This window comes from Tyto alba, unplaced genomic scaffold, assembly GCF_018691265.1.
Source record: "Tyto alba isolate M040663 unplaced genomic scaffold, T.alba_DEE_v4.0 Super-Scaffold_38, whole genome shotgun sequence".
NCBI lineage: Eukaryota > Metazoa > Chordata > Aves > Strigiformes > Tytonidae > Tyto > Tyto alba.
This window is the reverse complement of record NW_024881313.1, coordinates 19,076,711-19,099,686: the sequence shown is the minus strand read 5'-3', so window position 1 is coordinate 19,099,686 and position 22,976 is coordinate 19,076,711. Positions and strand designations below refer to the sequence as shown.

General features: G+C 42.3%; 1 protein-coding gene across 1 annotated transcript in view; it reads left to right on the top strand.

The window, feature by feature from the left end:
* Positions 1–2,490: 2,490 nt before the first annotated feature.
* The window catches only part of RSU1 (Ras suppressor protein 1), a 113,115-nt gene continuing 92,629 nt past the window's right edge, over positions 2,491–22,976 (top strand). Inside the window, exons 1-3 of the mRNA XM_042802044.1 lie at positions 2,491–2,600; positions 2,879–2,990; positions 12,557–12,607. Of these exons, the coding sequence (XP_042657978.1) occupies positions 2,882–2,990; positions 12,557–12,607 (160 nt within the window). The 5' untranslated portion in view covers positions 2,491–2,600; positions 2,879–2,881. The remainder of the gene's footprint in view (positions 2,601–2,878; positions 2,991–12,556; positions 12,608–22,976) is intronic.

Here is a 22,976-nt window from a genome sequence, read left to right as displayed (position 1 = left end):
AGCTGTGAGGGCGGTGCTCTGATTTCGCCGCTCTGAGGACGGGGGTGTAAGAGCGACACACCGAGGGCAGGGCTCTGAGAGCGGCGCTCTTAGGGGATCGCTCTGAAGGCGCCGCTCTCAGGTCAGGGCTCTTGAGAGCAGGGGTTTAAGGTCGGTGCTCTGAGGGTAGAGCTATTAGGGCACTGTGGAGTGGCGGAGAAACGACACGCCGAGACGGACTCAATGTGGGTGATAGAGCATCATATCATCTTGATTGGTCCAGGGTACATATATTTACACAGACAACGCTAATTATTATGCCTACTAGTCACTAGCTGATTGGCTTAAGCTCTAAAGGTCGTATTCGCACGGTCCACCTACTTGCAGTTAGTTAACAGCACAAGCTTCTCATAACACTAAGTTTCTCATGCCACTATTTCTAATTCCTCTTAACTTGTTTTCGATACACAACGGTACCATAACACAAAGTTTCTCAGGCCAACGTTACCATAACACTAGGTTTCTCAGGCCACCGTTACCATAACACTGTTTCTCAGGCCACTATTTCTAATTCCTCTTAACCTGTTTTCGACACACCACGGTACACAAGGCTGAAGCGTCCTTGACATTCTTCATGTATCAGCAGCTGCGAGCAGCTGCAGGCAAACCCTAGTGAGGCCCACCATCAGCGAGGCCCAGCATCAGCCCCTAGAACAGGCTCTGATCGTACAACTGCTCAGTGGACTCATGACGCTTGTCTCTGAGCATTTCTCCAACAGGGCACTGCTGTGAATGCGCTCCTCTGAGGGGAGCGCTGAGGGCGGTGCTCTTCGGGCAGGACTCTGAAGGCGGTTGAGGGCAGCGCCCTGATGTCGCCGCTCTGAGGGTGGCTTTCTGCAGGCAGCTCTCAGTGCAGGTCTCTGAGGGCTTAGGTATGTGAGCACAGCTCTGACGTCGGCGCTCTGAGGGCAGGGCTGCGGGAGCAGGGCTCTGACGGCACACCTCTGAGCGCGGCGCTCTGAGTGCGGGGGTGTAACGGCGGCGCTGAGAGCAGAGCTATGAGGGCATAGCTGTAAGCGCGGTCCTGATACAGGGAACTAACTGCTTTTCAATTTCTTAACAATCCTGTTTACCTTGAATGTTATTTTGACGCCTTGAATGCTCTTTTGAAACTTGTTTATTAGAGACTGGTGCCTAAACTTATCAGGGACTAGTATTCGTCAAGGACTGTGTGTTAGACACAGGGGGAGATAACAAGAATGACAGTGTCAGATTGACCGTAAAACTGGTTAAAAGGCTGCTGAGATCACCAAGTACAAATAGAGCATGTGTGAACGGCTAAAGTTCATCTACAGGACAGAAGAGGAATATAAGACCCCTGAAGAATTAAACAACCACCAGACACAGATCTGAGTCTGCGCAAACTAACCCCACCTCGCTTATGCATATGTATGTGTGTGCTGTGTAATACCATGAATATGTACACCTGCACTGCATAAATTTCTGGCAAAATGTGCTGTTGGGGTGCAAGCTAGGAGGACCGATCTCCCTTGCACCCAGCACTGCAATAAACATATCTGCTTTACAACTCTTTGTGAGTTGTAAAGTTCGTTTCCGCGCTTCAGTCCTCTGAGGGCGGTGCTCTGGGTAGAGCTGTTAGGGTGGTGATGTGAGGGCGGCACCTGAGGGCAGCACTCTGATTTTGCCGCTGTGAGGACTGTGAGCAGGGCTCTGACAGCGCACCTCTGAGGGCGGCGCTCTGAGAGCAGAAGTATGAGGGCACAGCTGTGAGTGCGGTCCTCTGAGGGGAGCGCTTTTAGGGCGGGGCTCTGAGGGTGGCTCTCTGCGGGCGACCACAGGGCAACGCTCTAACGGCACACCTCTGAGGGCGGCTCTACACGGGCAGAGCTATGGTGGGATCGCTGTGAGTGCGGCCCTCTCAGGGCAGGCATCTGAGCGCAGTACACTTAGGGCTGCGCTCAGACGTCGCCACCTTGAGTGCGCGGCGCTGAGAGCAGAGCTATGAGGAATAGCTCCGAGGGCGGTGCTCCGAGAGCAAAGCTATGGGGGCACAGCTGTGAGGGCGCCGCTCTGAGCCGGAGCTATGAAGGCACAGCTGTGATTACGGTGCTCTCTGAGAGCAGGAGTGTAAGGGCAGCCCTCTGAGGGCGGTGCTTTAAGGGCAGGGCTGTGAGGGCAGTGATTTGATGGCGATGCTTTGAGAGCCTCGGCCACAAGCTCCTCGCGCTGCGCATGCGCCTAAACCCCGGTTGCGCAAGCTGTACCCCGGTTTCTTGCGTCCTAAAGCCCGCCACCAGCTGTGGGGCGCGCTTATTGGCCAGTGAACCTTCCTCCAACGCGTCTGGCCAATGGCAGCGGGTCTGATCCCACGATGCGCCCTGATTGGCCCAGCACCTTCCCCGCTGTAGGTGGAACCGCTTGGGCGGGCGGCCGGCCTTAAAAGGCGCGGGGTTCGCCTCCGCTCGCCCGGGCAGGGCCGCAGTGCGCATGCGCGCTAGGGCCGGGGGGGAGGCCGTGGGTTGGGGTGTGGCCGGCGCGTGCAGCCGCTGGGAGCCGCCCAGCGCCGCCGTACCGGCTCTGTCCCGCTGCAGCACCGCGCCGTGAGTCGCCCTGGGGGTAGCGGCGGGCTAGTCCCGCCGCTCGGGGGCGGGAGGGCGGCCGGATGGTATCCCAATTAAAGCTCTGCTGGCGTGGGGCGGGCGCGGGGGGACGGGACGGCGGGACACCGGCGGCGTGGGGCGGAGAGGACGAGCTCGCCGCCCTCGGGCCCCTCAGCGCCGGAGCCGTCCCCTTGCTGTCTCGGCAGGTGCCCCCGGCCGGCTCCACACACACCCACCCCTCCCCTCCCGCTCACGGTGTCCGTTTTTGCCCCTCCCAGACCATGTCCAAGTCGCTGAAGAAGATCGTGGAGGAGAGCAGGGAGAAAAACCAGCCCGAGGTGGACATGTGCGACCGCGGCATCTCCAACATGCTGGACGTGCCTGGTCTCTGTAGGTAGCGGCGACGGCGGGCGGGGAGAGCGCGGAAACTTCCTTATTTGTCCCGGGCCGGGCCGGGGCCGCAGCCGGCCCTGGGCGTGGGGTGGGCAGGGCCGCCCCGCTCCCGGCTGCTGCCCAGACCCTTGGGGATGACGGGGCTATCCGGGCCTCTTCTGTGCCGCAGGGGTCCTGAAGCTTCAGGCATCGAGGGCTTGGGGAGGGATTCGTGGCCATTGGGAAACACTCTGCTTCCAGCTCCCAACAGCGCCATAACGAGCCCTGAGTGTGTTCCGGAGAGCCCCTGCTCCACCGCAGCACGGCGACCAGTGTGGGGAGCTGGGACTCCCGTCTTTCCCATCACCTCTTCCCCTGCACCATCTGTAGCCCTAAGATTTCCCTGTCTCTCACTGCTGTCATTCTGGCACTTGAGTGGTGGGAAGACTTTGCTTCTTGTCTGTCCTTGCCTCTCCCTGCTACTGAAGCAAAACCACCAGCCAAGTAGCATCTTCACAGGTTTTTGAAAGGGATAGGGTGATGTTAGCTTGGAGCTACCTACAGCTGGTCTCTGAAGGATGGTACGGTAATGATGTATTACAGATACAGCAATATCATCCTTTGTATTTTACATGATTGCATGTGCTTCCAGAATTGTGACACTGTGTTATTGTTGGTATGTTGTATTTGCTGTAAATTAACTACAGGAACTGCAACATACCAGTAACAGCATACTCTCGTAGTTCTGGAGAACACATAAGTGAAGAGCAGGGTAGGTGGCTTTGCCTTGCTTTTGCTTTGGCTAAGAGTGCATGTAATGTTATGGTACAGCTGATACACAGTGAGTTAAAGTTATGACTGACTGTAGTGTGCCACAGACTGAAATTTTTCTGAATGCATGATGTAATGAGAAAAAAGCAAAATCTAAAACAACCAACATACTTAACTCTTAACTGTATCCTGCTTTAGCTCTTCATTATGTTTGTTAAATTTGCTAGCAAACAGGAGCAAGTGCATGTAACTCTTCTTACACAATGGAAATGAGTTCAGGGAAATGTATGGCTTACTACCAATTTCTCACTGTCTGCAGAGTTAGGAGCACACCAAAGTGTTTTCAGTTACATCAGTAAAGGATGAAGTCTTAAGTACAGTTTTGCAGAACTCTGTACTTCATCCTTTACTGATTCTTTTCCTGCTTCAGAGCTGTGCATGGGATTTCAGGAACATTAAGTCGTAAAGCCTGTATATATGAACTCATGTTAAACAGAAAGCTTCATTGTATTCCTTACTTCTGTTGGATAAACCGTTGTTTGAGACAAAATAGTGTTTAGCTTGCATTAACTACAGACCCATTTTCAGAGCTATACTTATCCCTTTCAGTTAAACTAATGCATTAAGAGTATGAGGCAGCAACAGAGTACTCTTGCTTTTGTTAAGTAGACTTGGTGCCCATTATCAACACATAATTAGCCAACTTTGATCTTTCAGGTGGGGGAAAAAAAGGTGGTGTTGAAAAGCACATAATTTTGTACAGAGACTATTTTGGGTTTGTTGTGCAGAGTCAGGAACCTGCAGTGTGGGACCCTGGGGTCCACAGGTGGTCCATGATACCCAGCTGCTAATTAAGCATATGAAAATTAGGAGGGAGTTCCTTCCTTACACAAAGTGTAGACTTGTACCTTAGTTACACTGCATCAGAGAAGCATGTTTGCAGATATCCTTGGTGCATGTGGTGTGACTTGATTTAGGGGCTTTATCCAATTTGAGATGGAAGTTAGGGGAGGGAGAAGTGATGTCTGGTTTCTGTTGAGTTAATTGAGACCTCCCTGCTTTTTTAGTTACTCTGCATTCTGGCAGAGAAGGCATGATAAGTTGGGTTTTTTGTTTTGATTTTTTTTTTTTATTGTCAAGGTATGTGCCACTTTCCATCTGGAGAAGTAATAACTTCTTCCAAATATTCCTTTAAAAAAAGTAATGAATAGGTATTACCTCTGAATTTTAGATAATGATTTGAGAAAATGTTAAACGTGCTTGTTTTCTAATGTTGTCATTTGACTCCTAATAGATGATCTTTTCTGGTATAGATTGGGTGTTTTGGGTTTCTCTGGCTCTCAGAACTGGCAGGGCAGCTGAACAAGTCTGACCTCATGCTTTCCTTCTAGGTGTGTTGGATATCTTTCCAATGTACTGCAGTGTTAAAGCTTACTTTTTCAGAAACTTTGGGTTTTTTTTTCATGAAATAAAAATTTTTGTTAAAAAGGCTATCATGATTTGTGCCCAGTGACTATTCTTTCACAGCAGCTTGTCTTTAATGAGGGTCACTAGTAGATGTTCAGAGATAAGGGTAAATTTGGGTTATGATTGGAGGGAATATTTTGGTGGTGTTTTCCCTCGTGTTTCCTTAAACCTTTTGAGATTTAAGGACTTACTCGGTTGGATGCTACTCCTAAGTTACTCTGTTCAATAGCCCATGATAAGGATTTTGTCTCATGTAATTAATGGCTGTGAATGCTCATCCCTCAGTGTCCAGTAGCTGTTAACATAAGATGCTCCCTATAGTCTTGGGTATTTTTCAAGAAAAGGACTATGCTTGTTCCACTGCATGTTTGAGTACTTGCTGCAGAGTGACTAGTGGACTTGTATTTAAGCTTTCTTAACTTAATTCACATAGAGTTAATGGAGACACCAGGATTTGGAAGCAGTGCCCTGTGTAGCATCTGCTCAGTGTGGCAATCCTCTTCCTTCAGGTGCGGACCTATTCTTGTCATGTGTGTTAAAGAAAAAAAATCATAAGTGATCATAGAAAACTGGTATTATGTGGGAGCAGAGAGGAGAAAAGAGGAAGGGGAATATATGCCCTGGCTTGGATAGGGATCTTTTCTGGCTTCCCTTTCTAGTCTAGTGAATGACTTGCTACAATACAGGGCAGCTGCTTGTCTTGTCTTTTTGCCTTGACTTCTACCCTCTGTAGCAATTGTGGAAGAAACAAAACAGACCAAACTTGCCTCTGTCAAATACCAATGTCTCTTTCAAAATCAAGATGAAATACTTTTCTGATCTGGATGGAGATTCACACTTGGTATCTAAAACTGTTTTAAACTAGTTTAGACCTAGAAGCTTGGCAACCTCTACATCTCTTCCCACTTTTGTGTTTAGTAAAGGAAGGGTGGAGCTATCAGCTTGTTTGTAATGTGCTGTTCAGATTCAGAAGGAAAAGCTCAGTAGTTCCTGAACTACTGTTTGCTCAGGAGTTCATTAATGTCATTAGAAGTGGAGTTCTATTTTTGGAATGTTCCTTGAATCCAGGCATTTCTGTGCTTTCTCCTAATGACGTAAAGTACAAACTGGAACTGTGCCACAGGCCTTCAGATCTGAATTTTGGAGGCTTTCAGGAATGTAATATGAGAACTTTTCAAATATGTTCTGTAGAAAAGAGGTTTCATTTGAGACTAAAAATATCCCTTGATCTAAATGTTCTGTGCTTTAGCTCATCATAGTAATGCAAAGACCATGTGGAACAGTTTCAGACTTTAAAAGCTTCTCTGATTATTCTGACATGGGATAAAACAAATGTTATACCATTTGTGAGCACATCTATACTATAGTTGTGCATCCATCTATGAATAGTTTTTAAAAATGTCTCACTCTGTGGAAGTGTTCTAATGTGTTTTTTTAATTCTATGTTGTGGAATAAATAGATCATATTTGTTTACAAAGCCCCCACTATGGACATGTAATGGTAGAGAGGCTTAATAGATGTCTTTGTAGGGTGAATGATTGGTTTCAGCAAGTAGGGCATGGTGTGCCTTTTCCCTAGCCTGATGCTTAGGGCATTTGGTGGTAGGACTTTAAACAGCCATCAACAGTTACAGAATTGTTCTTGGAGTAGGGACCAGTCTCTAATGTATCTTTGTGATCAATATGGGGAAGCTATGAATTAAAGAATTATTTTGCCCAAATAACTTGAGACATCTGCTGCTCTATAGTTTTGCTGTCAGGGAAGGAATATTGGATGAAATCCTATTTACTCTGTAAGTGTTAATTTGCTCTTGTTATCATTCCATCTGTAAGCTATTCATATTTTACATAAAGTACATGCTTGGGTGGTAGGAATTAACATGACTAGAATTATTTATCAGAAAGTTACTGTTGATATAATTGTTTGCTCCTAAAATAACCAAAGCACATAAGATAGCTACTTGTAAGTTTGTATGATACTGTAATGCTCATCCTGCATTAACTTCCTCCAGTGAGAGACAATGTCTTATCTTGGTTCAGCAAGGTCTCTGGAGTCTTCCTGGGTTTTTTGTTTGTTTGGGGGTTTTGTGGTGGTTTTTGTTTTTGTTTTTTTTTTTTTTTTTTTTGTGGTTTCTGTTTTTTCTTTAAAAAAAACAGTCAAGTCTTGGCATCTAAATATTGTATGTAAAGCTAACTTGCAGTGCATGGCAGCAGTATATGAAAAGGCTTGATACTGAGGCCAAAAGGAAAGAGCTTAAATATTCTTCCCTTGACCCGCTGTTTTGAAGCAATAGTGGGACCGGGGCCATAATGAGAATTAATAATTACTTGGGAAGTAAATTGCTCTGGCAAACGGTAGTATCGTGGCCCTCAAATTTCTGTGTGGATATTTGGTGCATTCTTGAAATCAAAATAACTTGCCACCTAATTATTGTAATGTTAACAAGGCATCTGAGGTCTGCAGTCCTCAGGGAGCTGCTGCTTAGTGCCTAGGAGCTCCTCTGGTGGCATCAGAGAGAGGTTATAGTAATTCCCCCATGGGAATCACAGTGCCCTTGAATCTCAGGGAACCGGCACAGGGGGTGAATTGTCTGACCTGTTGAGTGATCCTTGGCGAGTCCTGCTTGTTGTGCTTACCTGAGCTGTGTGCATCTGAAGCAAAATGGCCCCACCAGGCCCCCTTCAGCCTTCTAGATGTTACTCTGGGAAGTTAATTAGTTGCTTAAGATGGATGTCTTTATGAGAAGAGCTGATAGTTCAGTTGTCATGCGGAACTGACTTTATATATAGGATGAGGAAACCCACAGTCAGCTGTTCCCACAGCACAGCCCTTTTCACGGGAGTAGGTGAGTGGCAGCATACTGAAAAACTTGGTATTTCCAGAGGCTGGTTGTTACACCCAGGTCAGTTAAAGTGAGCAAATTCCCTGCCTTGTAAGGAGTGACCAAATGCCACTCTATATTTCGGCTCCCTTTCTTAAAATGCTTGCAAATCTGGCTCTGAACTGATAGTAGCTTTGGACCTTTCAAGATTGAAAATCTTATTGTTTAGATATGGCTAAAATGCTGCTGGAAGTAGTCCAGAACACAGATGCCTAAACCTTTGTTCTTTTCAAAAGAATACTGGAATGTTGCCTTTTTTGTTGCTTTGGAAGATCTTAGCCTGCTTTGTGGGTCAAAGATGCAATGGGATTCTTTGTCATGCATCAGGATTGACCGAGATAGTAGAGTTTCAGACAAGGTGTCTAGGCTTCAGTCGGATTTGGCCAGTAAAGTCCAGATTGTAATGTCTTTGATCTAGGGATTTTGGCCTTGAAATTCTTGATGTTGGGACTTTGTTCTGTTCTGTATAGACATGTGAGAAGAAACCCTTCTGAAAATACTCAGTTGAAGATGACAGTGATGTAACAAACATGGAGAGGGAGTAGTGAGAATAATGCTTGTAAGCTTGTGTTGTTAAAGGCCAGCAGTACACATGGCTTGATGGTTTATTCAACAGGCTTACCTTTAAAAAAATAAATGCACAGAGCTTTTTATGATATTTAAATTAATCAGGAGTTTGATGTTCAGAAGACCCATGTCTGTAGCCCCAAAGCTTAATTCCCCTTGAGTAAGTGTCCTCACTTCCTATGTGTAGAAGTGATGAAATCATGGCAGGAAAGGTTCACACATGGATGAAATCAGTCTGTCTCAGTTTTCTATTATTAAAACACTTTATTTTCTTCTCATTTGTTTCTGATTTCAGTTTGTAAGTGATCCAGAGCAGGTATTGCATGTATGCTGTTGTCTAGCAGTTAGTGCAGTTCAGTAACTTTGTACATACGTAGTGTAAGTCACGTGCAAGGGTTGTCTCCTCATTAGCTGACTTCTTGCAGGAGTTAAATATTATTTGGTATGTTTTCTCTTTTAAATATTGAATTACATCTTGAGCACAGAAACAAATTCCTAAGCACTTCTTTCAGTCTGTTTGAGTTGTGGTTCTGATTTGTGTGCTTTAAATGGGTGTTGCACTTAGTGGCGCATGGGGGGAGGGGAGCAGATCAGGACCACTTCCTTATCACTACCTTAAAGAGTTTGTTTTATTTTTATAACTTTGGACATGTCTAGCCTTGGTGTTAACAAATAATCTTTCATAGAAGTCAGGTGGTTCATAGGCAGAAAAGAGTTCAGAAAGGCCTATCATATTGATGGATGTATGAACTAAATTTGAGCCTTTCCTCGTGTCATTTCTCAATCTGGTCTAGCTGCTTATTAAAAGGCACGTAATGGGAATTGCTTGTTTTAATGTAATGAAGTTCATTATGGACTCCAACCAAGTAAAGAACAGATTATCTGAATATTGAATTCTGTCCTGAAGCTGGCAAAGCTCTATTCAAAACTGGAATGGACTGCTCAAGGCTACACAAGTGTGGTGACAGCTTCAGTCTTTGTGCTGCTTTAATAAACCAAAGGAAGTATCAACTTCAAAAGAAAAAAGAAGTAGTGCAGAAGTTCTACGAGAACTTACTCTGTGGCTGGCCACACAGCTGGACTTTCCATCACTTGCAGTTCAGCGTGGGTGTTGCAGCCCTTTGCCTGGCAGCAGCCATGCAGGGGTCCTCCCGGTTAGGAGTCCAATTGTCCGTCATGCTCGTGGTGAGATGCTGACTTGTTAGCATGGACGTGAGAGGGGAGGCTACTTGGTCTTGTTCTGCCACTTTTGTTCAACTTCTCTGCTTTAAAATCAACTCTCAAAGTGAGGTGGAAGAAACTTTGTACAGCATCAAAAAACAATAATGGATTTTTCTGAAAAAGATTAAACAAAATATTTACTTTCCGATATTACTGTCATGGGAAGGGCAAAAGTGAAATTCTTAAATGTTCCTGTACCCAAAATCTTCAAGAACAAAGCTGGAATGCCATTTCCTGGTTCTGGTGCCAGCAGCCAGAGCCCAGTTCTTGTTAACACTCCACACTTTGAGCCTATAAAGACACTTTTCAGTGTCCTTGACATGCAACACTGCCTGACATGCAGGTGTGGTGATTTCTGAAGGTACAGTGACGTAGCTTGTCTTCATCATTGCCACTGTAAGAGAGACTGAAAGTACAAAGCTGGTGGGAGTCTTCTGTACATGTTGTGTGCTTTTTCCTGCCTTTTTGATAACCAGGATTTATTTGAACATTTCAAGCTTTACTCAATATTTCAGCTATTACTTGATATTTCAGCTATTACTTGACTAATTGGACCTTTCTGGTATTGGCTTATGAAGGAGAAAAGGGCCCTCTTGGATGGGAGGACATTAGGTGGATAGACACATACGCTGTTTGAATTGTAATGCAGAAGATGCTCATTATTTACCTTGTGGGGTGGGAGTAAATGGGTTATGGAAGAGTAGGTAACTCCACTGCCTGGTAGGAAAATCATTGTTTCTCTTTAAATACAGTGGAGGAATACTGATTTCTGGTTGATGGTGGTGAGTCTAGCCAAAGCCTTAGAGCTTTAGAATGACTTGTTTCTGAAGTTAAATGCAGGAAAAGATGTTTTTTTTCCTGGCATTGGTGATGTCAGTTTGTATCTGCCTCTGATTTAGATTAAGTTGCCCTGGAGCTGGAGATCTCAGACTAGAGCACTTCTCATCTCAGGACAGCAACTAATAGGGCTACCTTTCTGGTGGCTGTGTTCTTACTAGTCAGAATTGGATATCAGGGGCACATGAAATGTTGACTTGTGCTGATTGCCACAGCTATTTAAAATATATAAACCAAGAGAAATAAATGTGTAAGGAGTACTTGGGCATTTGTTCAGATGCTCATGTGCCTTTTATGTTCTAAAGCTTAGATCTCTTTGTGGAGACTGCTGCTCGTCTGCCATTTAGTGCCAGTTTTTCTACAGTACTCTTACAGACTTTCTATGTGCTTCTTTCTCTGTTCTGTTCTGCTTTGTGAGGTGGTGCAGGCAGTACTTAGAATGTTGATATTTTAGGAGACATTTAGGGTGGGTGTGCTGTTTCTTCCTTTCTCCTCCCTGTCTTTCCTCCACAACCTGCAGTTGCACAGGGAACTGTGGTGATGCTTTTTTTTTTTTTTCCCCACACACTGAACTTTCTGATCTGTTTCTGGCTTTGAGTGACTGTTTTAATTCTGCTAATGGGTTATATTTGCCTTTAAGTCATGAGCTTTCAAGGGTCAGCTGGAACAGGTTGCTATATCAGTAAGTAAAAGCTCTCCAAGCTGTTTCCTCCAACTTGCAATTTAGTAAGTATTGATTAGTGTGACCAGTTTTCCCACGTGCTCACCAGGATACCTCCATTCCCTAAGGCATCAAGACCCTTGTGGGCTGTCTCTGGACTAATGTTAGTGATGTTTGCTGCTTAAGGAAAGCTCTGAGGGATGAGAGATGTAGCACTACAGCTGTCCTTCTGGCAGGAAAGTTTCCAGCTGCCTAGGAGGGGCAGCAAGGTAGTTTTTAGAGCTGTTTTGAAGATGATACACTGGAAGTAAGGAAAAGGTGTGAGGGAAGAAAATCTCTCAATTTTTCTAGTTCAAATAAAATACAGTAAACTTCTTACAGGGAGGAGGAAGGTGTCTGAGAACTCTTCAAGGTGCAAGTTTCTCCTCTGACTATTTAGCATGTCTTTATGATCAGATACTGTTGTCAGTTGTGGGCTGTGGATCTTCTAGGGAGCACGATGGTGGCGCGGTGGGTGGAAGTAGGCAAGAAGAAATGTAAAGGATGAAGAGGTGTAGGGGGAGTGCCAGTCTCTGTAGCTGCCCTGTGCCCTACACTTTGTTCATTAAGGTAGAAGCTGAGGGGCTTTGATCAATCAGATCATTCAGTTATTTTGAACATGTTTGAATGGTATGTTGTCACCTGGCCATTTGCCACAAAACAACAGTGCTAGTCTGCTGCTGTGCTTCGTGGATGCAAGGTTGTAAGTGCAGCTATTGGTACTTAGGACTTAAATCTAGGTGTGTCTTGATAATGAATTGGGAACATGTGGAAATGTAAGTACTTGTGTGGCACATGTTCTATTGGGATAAGTTTTGGAGTACCTATCAGTTTTGTCTTGGGAAGGATTCAATGTGTGGAAATGAAAGGTGTTTGTGTGCCCAGAACCAGGCTTCTGCTGGGAGGAACCAGTACTTACTGCTCAAGTCATGTTTGGAGCAGTAACAGAATTATGAAGTGAAAGGACAGAGGAGTGGCTGGATATGTCCTTCAGTCTTGAGTTTGTTGCCTTGTGACAGTGCAAGTGAATGTTGAATTACTGGAGTGGAGGGAATAGGGTGGGTCTCTTTTAGCTGAAATAGATACAAGCTCTCACTTGTCATGTCCATAAACTAACTTATTTCTCTCTTCATTTGCAGTTACATTGTCTCATATCACACAGCTGGTTCTGAGTCACAACAAGCTTACAAGTAAGTATACTCCTTGTTTTGGACTTCATTATGGTCAGTTGAGCAATATTGAAAAGCTGACACTGCTAGTTTGATTTTTTTTTTTTTTTTATAGAGCTTAGTGTCACAGTTACAAGTGCTTCTTGGTGAAGCACTTTATATTTAATAAAGAGATTGAAGATGTGACACAGCAGCCATGTTCGACATGCCTTTCCAACTTCAATACAGATCTGCTACGTATTGGAAGATCTGTAATTCTCAGTCTTGTTACCGGTTCAGCCAAAAATCCATTCCCTACTGTAACTTTGAAGTCCTTATGTTTAGGTAAGGACTTTTGAATTTTTTTCAACTGTATCAGAAATGATACCGTTTGCATTTTAGTAGATGGATTTGACTGAAGCAAGTGAAAATAAGTTACAACTAAACTGCATTTTATCTATAACCAAACACATGTGAGCAAGGCCAACTGAATGTGAGCTTCAGGCATAAAAGTCAAGCAGTCTACTTCTGTCAAAAAAAAAAAAAACTTTTGGCTGTAAGTTGCCTCTTGCTTGTACCTCATGGTTCTTACTTCTCATAGTAAAGAAGCCCTTAAGTGAGGTGTTGGTGAATAGCAGCATGTCATGACAGCAACATACACGTGAGACTTAACTTAGTGGAGGCAGATATCAGACTGACTTTTACAAGGCAAAAAAAAAAATGCTTCAGGCTTACCCATCAGTGTCTTGTGCAAAGATTCTTGCTTCTTGATTGTTGAAAGATAAACAATGAGTTTCATCTGATCCCTGTTACTGTGCATCTTCTAAAGATAAGTGTTATTTTTTTGTTCATGTTCTGCTTGTTCTTGTCTGACCTCTGCATGTGCCAGTGGATTTCTGTCTCAACCAGTCCTTCCATTTTTGGGACTCAATTTTCTGAGTGCATGAGAGAGGGAAGTGAACAGAGCCACCAAAGGGGGTGTGTGTTGAGGTGCTTTGGCATATACCAGACTATACCCAAGGAAAGCTTTACAAATTGAGATGGATAAAAAACAAACAAACAAACAAACAAAAAAAAACAAAACAAACAAACAAACAAAAAAAAAAAACAAAACAAAAAACCAAAACCAACCACACACACTCCCCCCCGCCTTGAACTCTAAACTATTTGCTGCATGAGCTGTAAGAGAGTATCTGTTATTCAAAACACATGTATTCATGAAAGAATCTCACTTAAAAGCTCTGAGCATTTGCAGAGGCTTAAGCGTGAGGAAAAAACAATCATATTCTTATTTCTGAGGTTCTAGCCCATAAACACTTCTTCTCTGGATGCAGTTTATTGGGTACTAATATGTAGCTTAAAGGGTCTATAGTAGTAGGAAATAGATAAAATTATGGTCACTGTGTGGGTGGCTGTGAGAAGTATGAATTACTTATTCTAGGTCCTGCTTTTGATTGTGTAGTGTCCTTTAGACTGCTATCTTGCTATTTGTTTTTGTCCCTATTGTAGTTTTCAAATAAATCAATTTATTTATAAATATGACCAGCAATTTCCAGCCATTTAACTTGTAAATGACCAACGGATAAATTCATGGGTAAATTCAGGCAAGAAAAATTGTAATCATCGCTATTAAACACACAGCTCTATCCCTGGTTTAGGAGGTCATGAAGTTATGAGTAGCTGGAAGTTGAGAGAATGTTTTGAAAAGCAGTATGGTAAACTTGCTTTGGGCGTATTGCTGTCTGGCATCTGTTATCAGCCACTGATGGAGATGAGCTACAGGGGCACCTGACTTGTGGCTTTTGTGTTCCCCTGGATCACTGTAAGGAGATGGCTGTCCCTGAACTTGAGCTGCTTAAAAGCTAGGCAGTTAATTGTATCCAGCCACTTCAGTGTTCTCTGCAGCTTTTGGAGGGTTGCGAGCATCTTGGCAGTTCATTCTGCACACCTCTAATGCCTGTGGTCAGACAACTCATCCAAAGTTGGGTCCCTAGTGCTGCCAGGCAAAGCTTTTCTCTGGTGCCGATTATTTGTTCCGCTATGTTGTCTGAATGGCTGCTTACCTGTCACAAGAATGAAACAAGTTTCAAGCATTATTCTTGGTAAACTTGACTATTCTTTCTCTAGGATTTGTAAAAATCCTACAGCTTTTGAAAACTAAGACTTTCAAGGACTTAATCATCTGTTCCACATGACACAAATCTTAAATGTAGCTAAAGTGTGAGTTCCACTGAACACACAACTGACTGGGCAGATAGCAGATATCTGCCTTGCTCTGAGGAAGGGAAGACAGGCTGAAACTCCTTCAAGGAGACTTGAATTGTGGTAAACTTGGCTGTTTGAGAGCAGAGCCTGGGGAGGGTGACACTTCAGCATGAGCACCAGAATTAAAAGCTAAGTAATAAGCCTGTGTCCTATCTATGAATCTTAGCTGTAGACCTGACTGGGGGGGGAAAAGGTATGATAATAAGAGGTGTTATAGGAGGATGTGTTTAGATTGACTTTAACTATTCAAGAAAAATGCAGAGTGCACTATTTGTTTAAATCAATTTTAGTTTTCAAAATACCAATTTAAGGATTGCCACTACTCTAAAATTGTGTACGTTAAATCTCAACTTCTAATTACTGCTTTCTTCTAAAGTAGCCCTTAGATCAGCAGGCTGCAAGTATCTGTTCTCTCAATGAGGGGATTCTGTCAACCTTTCTAATCACTATGTTTGGGTTTCTTTTATAGGAAGGTAAATGCATTGCTGCTCTTGAAGTAACTCATCAAGTCTGAAACTTACTATTCTTTCACACATTCATGTAGACATTTAAATAGACAGCACACATTTTTAAAAGGCTAAATTTCAAGTTCATATTATCATATTTGACACTGTTGACCTAATCTTTTAAGCTACGTAATTAATTGTCTTAGCAGATTGTTCTTAAAATGACTAGGAAGCTGGTGGCAGTGACACTTGACATGCTACACTAAGGTCATATTAGCATCTTCTACTAGTTTTCTGTCACTTAAACGAGTGTTCTGCTTCCTTTTTTTTCTGCTGTTTAGAGTAAATATGTCTATCTGGAAGAATAAATACATGTTCAAACTGAAATGCATATTTCTATGTAACCAGAGTTCATATTTTTGCCAGCAAACTCTATTAAAGTTTCATTAGCAAGTATGAGGACCATGCTATTAGATACATCATACTGCTTACAATATTTTTGTGGCATGGTTTTTTGTTCATATTTTTAGTATGTATTCATACTTCTAGTGCTTGTGCTTTTACATGTCTAAATCATTTAGTATCAGAAGTACCCAAATCCACATTGATTTTTCTGGAGAATATTAGACTGGATTTTTTTCAGCTGTCTAGTGCTGTGCTAATGGAGGAGTCTTGAACTGGCCACTTCTGCTCTAGGTAACTTCTGAAAGACTTGACTCCATCCTTTGCTGCTTTATGAGAACTTTTTGTGCTTCAAAATCAGAAGCAAAGCTCTAGGGGAAGCTAAATAGCTGCCATTCCGCAGTCTTGTGGAACCAGTTGCTGCATAAGTGACAAACCTGGGATGATTCCACTTTGGGGTCTCCTGTGACAATCCAGTTGAAAGCAGAGGGAGAAGATGAGTGTGTTTTTTCTTAATGTAGACATACAGGCGAGTGTCTCCATCTATTGTACTGGGAAATTTTTGTTCTATCACTTAGTGATGTAAAGCCTTCTATCCAGTATACAGCTGAGAAGCAAAATTAGAGTCATGCTTATGCTATTAGCCTACATATGTTGTCTTATACTGACCCAGGTGTCTTCTGAACCCATTGGCTAATGTCAATATAAATGGAATAGAAGTCCTGACAAATGTTTCTCAAATTTGTGGAAGTGGCTGAATGATGCAGATCTGCCCTTCATGGTGATGGATTAATGTGGGTAGGTATAGACCAAGTTGTCTTTGTTCCATGTTTCATGTAGCTGGGGGACATACAGGTGACATTCACCCCCTGCTCAGTGGGATCATTAATAGGACATGAATAACAGTAGGGAATTAGGGTAGCTGTGCTGGAGGGGTATGAAGGGAGCTGGAGCCACATGACATACTGCTGGAGAAACCGTGCTTGATCAGTTTAGTCACTCACAAATACTGTTTCCACATCTGTGCAGCAGTAATTTTTCTGGGTATCCATTCTACTGTTTTGTGCACCTCTACTTAGGACTGCTTCTCCCAAGTTCAAGTGGAACATAACTTCTCTTGAAGACTGCAGCAATCATGGCCACTTGTTCTTTCTGATGCCCCTGTGCAGGATGAAAGTGAATTTATGGTGTTGAAGATCTGCATGTTTTACAGAGCCAGCCAGCATGCTTCCTCTTACATTGCTGCTCCATGGTTGATGCTGGGGTGGCTGTGCCAGCAGCATGTGTTATGCCATGTTTGGTTTCCAACGGTTTGGATTATCATAAGGCTTCTGAAGTTTTTTAAGGAATTTTTCATAGAAGTTCTTGACACACTTTGTCCTACTTTCTTCAGACCTCTTCAGATACAGTTTGTGGTTTCATAATGGTACTGGGGGACAGGTTGGGAATTGCAGAATACTGGATGTCTGAGCAGCCCAGGTCAGGCAGAGGAAAGGCATATTGCCAAGCTTGGCTGTCCCTTCTGCTCTATGATTCACCTCATGTCATTTCAAGCAGAATGATTTGGAGCTCTGGGAGACAGTGTAGAATAGGTGAGTATGAGGGTCTTTTTTCCAGCTGGAAGTAAAGTTTGTGTATCACATTGTCTTGAGAGCGTAGCTTTTTTTATAAATTGGTTGTACTAGAACACCAAATGGCTGCCTTTGACTGGAAAAAAAGTGCCTTTGCAGGCTCGTACTGAAGTCAGCAGGGTAGATTAGGCTTTACCTTTTGGTCCTCTTATGCCTCTAGATTTGTAAGTGAGCAATAATTGAAGTAAAATCAGCAATAGAGAAACTCGCATTTTAAAAGAAACTGAGCATATATATTGTGGTTTATGCCTTATCTGACTTTCTTTCCTTGCAGACCAGCTTTTGTGAATTATTTTGCCATTAAGTATGAAGCGGTTCTGAAACTTCTAAACTTTAGATAACTAGGCTAACTCAAGGTATTCTCCAGCTACTTAAAGCGTATACAAAATTTCACATCCTAGTATAGTCTTGCTTAATATCCTTACTTGGTGTGCTGATGAAGTTTGACAATTAAATCCCTGTGCTACGTGAATAGGAAGTGGGCTTGAAGAGCTTTCAGAAGCTCGGGTTAATTGTAGTCCAACCCAGGAATGCACAGAGGGGAAGACATAGCTGGAAAGCAGGCTGGGATGTTAAAGGTTACTTCAGCATTGACAACAGGTATGAGTGCTGGTCATCAGTACATGTACATGTGCAACTATTATGCTGCCAACTTGACGTGTTTTATTTTCACTTATTTTGGGGATATGCTGTAAGTTTTTGATTACTTGTAACTACTGTAACAGTTATTTGACTTACCTGCTTGAGATGATTAATTGATGTTGTAATTATTTGGAGAATCTATTCAGAGATTCTAGCTTTTGTGTCATCTAGTCATATCTGGAGTCTGTGTTTTGACTGTCAGTGGAAATACCGGTTATTATATGATTTGTCCATTAGAGGTCACTGTTTAAATATCTTTAGCAGTTTCTTTTGTGGGAAGAAGCTGATGCTCCTGGTAGCGATTCAGCCTGCTTAGTAGGTGCTGGGGGACGGTGGCTTAGTTTTTGCTGTTCTCGGTCTCCTTAACCTCAGGTGATCCTGTGCTCACCAGCTTCACCATGCTCTTGTGCTGCCTTTAAGTGTTCTCAAAAGTTGTCTGTTATTCACAGCTCTTGATGCTTTTTCTGGCCTTTTGCCCTCATGCTCTGATTCCTGGCTCAATATTATCAAATGTCCGAATGATGAGAGATTGGGAACAACTATTTTTTTTTTTCCTCAATCCTCCCCTGTATTACCTGATGTCAAATTCTCTGTCCTTCTCTTCCTCTGAGCTGCTGTCCTATATTATCCTCTGTTCTTTCCAGTGCTTCTTCCTTGATCTTTCTTGCAAGTGTAATCCTTTATTTATCTTTAGTCCTTTACTTTTTGTGAGGTAATCCATGAGTTTTTTGTTTCTGGTTCCAACTTCCTGAATTTTGTTTCCGAGTTTACTTTTTGGTCCTGTTGGAATAGCTATGCCTCATTGATCATGTTCCTTTGACAGCCACATGGTTACCTTTGATCATCCTTGTGCGTTTTTCCTTCTCCCAACAGAGCAGTTCAAAACTTTTCTCCTTTTTTTCTGCTTACACATCTTACTGCTTCTTTGCTCTACCGTCTCCTAAATTTTCTTGCTGTCTGTGCATGACCAGCATGGAAGCTTGTCCCTTCATTGCTGCTAACCCTCTCGACTGTGTCCATCTTATTTAACATGCTGCTAAAATCCCTTGGTGGCATTTTTATATTAAAGCATCTCCTTTATAAGTCACCTTTCTGGCTGTAGTATATACCTAGATGTATTGGAGGTAGTCCAAAGACAGTTAGCAGCACTGCATCTGTCTGTCCTGAATTCCTTCTCAGTCTAGCCGCATTGTCTTCTCCAGACTGCTGAAATGTCTTATGGTGTCTCCCACTGGTATTGTCTGACACTTTGCATTTTGCCTGGTATCAGGTTATTTATATAGCAAATTTGCTGACTTCTGAAGGGGAACTAGATGCCCATGTACTCTTTACTTTGTTGCTTCCAGTATTCTCCTCTACTTCTGCTTCTGCTTCCTTCTGGTAAGTCATTCCACACTGTTGTACTAACATGCTATACCCCAAAATGGTATAAGTAAGCGATATGTGTAGTGGAAGTAGGGTTGTGTCCAAAGCAGAGAACTTGACAGTGGCCTCTCAACTGTGCTTAGGAGTGGTGCTTTACCTTTAAGTCTTTAATTTTCGTTACATGTTTTGTTTTGCTTTTACTTCCTATTTCTGGTGCAGGGATCTCTAAAGGGAATATCTATGAATGCAGTGCACAGGGAGACATGAGAAGGAAGGAAAAAGGAGATCCCTTACTAAATTTGTGACATCTGAGTTCTGCACAAATGTTTAGATTAAATACCTTGTTAGCTTTTTTCTTTTCTCACTGAAAAAAACCCCAAACCATTAGTTCTGAGAAAATACAGATGGTAGAGCATTTTAGCTTTAAATGATAGAAATTTTGGTTTTAGGAAGCTTTGGGAGAATGAAGCAGAATCATTTGTGAGTTTTGTGATTACAGTATACAGACCATGTGCTGAAACTACCCCAATTTATGCATAAATTAAATTGGCAAAGTGTGTGCTGTATGGCAACAAAGTCAGTTTTGCATCAAAAGTAAGCGTATGTATTAAATATAGCACTAGATACAAATCACTTGTCTTTAACATTAGTTTTTCAGAAGCTGTTGTTCTCTTATTAAAAGGCATCTGCAAACATATTAACTCTTTTTGTAAGTCTCCATGTTTTCTGACATGTTTTAATACAGATTTCTTGTGTCTTCACTTATCTCCCAGTGGCTTAAAATAGCTATAAATTTTTGTGGAAGCCTCATATAAATGACCTTTTCTGAAATAGTCTCCTGATCTTTATCTGAGGATGGACAATTGGTGGTAACACGGTTTCTTTTGTCTAGGAGGAATTTCTGCTGTAGCTGGAAATTAAATATATGATCAGCTAATGTAGAGGCACACGGAGGACTGTGTACAATGCAGACTCAAAGTGGCTTTAAGTACTGGGTATAGGAAGCCAAAAGTAGGAGGGAGTTTAATTCATTCCTATCTCTGAGGGCTGGAATAAGAACATGGTGTAAACACATGTGCTGACTTTGCTTTTGAGCAGTGAGCTTTTCTACTGCAGCCTCTTCCTCTGTGTGTGTTTAGAGGACAGGCTGGTGTCTCTGGTAACCAGTGTCAGCATGGCAGTCTGTGGTGCTGAATGGTGGGAAGAGTCAGTTGATCCAAGTAGCAGTGAAAAATAGTCCTGTGGGAGTTCTTCAAAACACTTAAGTGGTAGAAAAAGTGTAAACTGCTAATACTGTCCAATAAAGTGAAATTATACACTGAAAGCAGGATTTTGTAAACAAGCACTGCTACACACATGAGTAGATTGGTATTCCTGAGTGAGAGGCTGAAGTGACCTTGACCCAGGAAGGGGAACCTATAGTATCTGTTCAAGACCTGGTGCTCAGGGCATCTTTGGTTAGTCCCTCTTGTAAACTGTAGAAAGTATCTTAAATAGACTGAAGTAAAGAGAATACTGAGGGAGGGGAAGGTGAATATGCTGAACTTCAGCTGGTTTGAATTAACTAAAGCCAGCTACTGTGCAGTAGTGTAGAACTGAAAAGATCATGCTTAAACAACTTAAAAACCTGAAAGAGACTCACTGAGATTTAGTGAGACCCTTTGCAATTGCATTTGGTGGAAGCTTAATAATAAATATCAATTTAACACTATCAGCTAAATTTATTTAGTGCTGCAGAAGTTATTTTTCGTAACCATTCCCTGCTGATGAAGTATCAACATATGCAGATGATCTGACCTCTAACAAGGGGATGTAGCCTGTGTTCAACTTTTTGCATGGTGCACTACATGTGGTTTTATTTCTCCTGACATAAAAGTAAGACAGCAAAGCATCTTGACTGAAAAGTGTACTCCTCAGAAAACAATTATTGAAGCTGAAGATGCTGTAGTCCACTGCAGCACTTGCATGTCACACTAATTCAAAAAGCTTGGCTAATACTGTTTCCTTCAAAATTATTTGTAGAAATAAAGGGCTATGTTTATATCCACATTCTTATGCCCATGCTCACCTGAATAGTACTGTTCCTTACTGCTGTAGAAAAGGCAACATCAGATTTTTGTGAGCTATTTTGGTGTAGTTTCAGTTCTATGCTGTTAGGTGATTTATTTTCAACCTAGTAATCACTTCCTAACCTCAGCCCTTGATCTCTAGTATTTCTTTCCAAACTCTGAAGTACGTATTAAGCTTTCTTCTCAGAGGACAACAGATTTGTCCTTTTGTCTTCACTAGATGTCACTTGATTCCTGGTCCCTTCTCAGCCTTTCTTGTGCTTATAGCACTTCTTATACTCTGGTTTCTAAATTAAAATTGTTTATTGATAAATTACTTTGTTAGCACAGTAGCACATCAGTGAGCTATAGTATAATTTAAACATGTTCATAAGAACGTTTTAATAACTGCAGTGCTTCTGTGGATAATTGCAAAAAAAAGAACTGGTTTCTGGAAAGAGCTGGAGATTAAGGAGACATGTTTGTTTTTAATGTTTTCAGTGTGAGGAAGGTTAGTATCCATCTTTGGAAGAGGGTGGAGAGAGGGCAAAAGGGGAAACCTGAGCTACCTAATGTGTAAATTAAGTACTGTATGCTTCACTTGGGATTAGGATTCTCCAGTTAACTGCCAAGTGTGATATCAGCATGCCTATGAATATTTAAAATGAAAACTGTTGTGTTCTCCCTCTGCTAATTCCTCTTTCATTTTGATGAAGCTGATTGCTTCTCTCTCAGTATAACAGAACCCTTGTCAAAGTAATCTAAACATGACTCCAGCACTACAAGTACAGTTATATTGGATGCACAGAATGCATTATATATTTAGTATTCTAAATTCTTCCTCCCCCATGAAATGTGAGTAACATTTCATGTCTTTATGACCTTTACTCTGAGGGATCCTTACTCGTGAAAAATTCCTGTTGACACTAACTGGATTAGCAACAGTCTGCAGAACTGGGTTTATTATATTGTATAACCCACAGGTTTTACTTCGGGCTTAAGTAGTAGGTTCTTGCTCTTGGCAGGAAAACCTTACCTGAGATCTACAGTGGGCTGATAGCACTCTAAGGTCTGTATTGAGTTCTCTTTACTCTGTATGACTCTTGACCAGCTTTTAACTGGAACAGTTTAATGAGAAACTGGCATAGTCTTATAAATCTCTTCTCTGACAAGTAGCATTATTTTAATAGCTCTTCTGGATAAATATTCCCTTAGAACCTGTAAAGGTTCTGAGTACTACTGAACATCATGTTCCTAGGTACTGTAAAATTACTTCATTAACTAAAGAAACATTCTGAAAAACAGGGATTCTGCAGCTTAAAGTTTCTAAAGATGTGAACACCAAAGAAACTAATCATATTTTAAATAATTAAAATTCTTATTTCACTTGATGTCTGATTCAAAACCCATTGAACTCAATGGGAGGTTTTCTGTAGCCTTTGATTCATATTTCTCTAGGAGATTGTAAGCTTACTCGTGCAGTTTTATGAATAGGCAGACATTACAGATACTGTTTTCCAAGCAGCAGTTTGAGAATGCTTATTTTGAACATTCAGTGTTAATGTATAAAGGAACCGAAGTGCTCAACTCAGTTTACATACTTTGTGTTCCT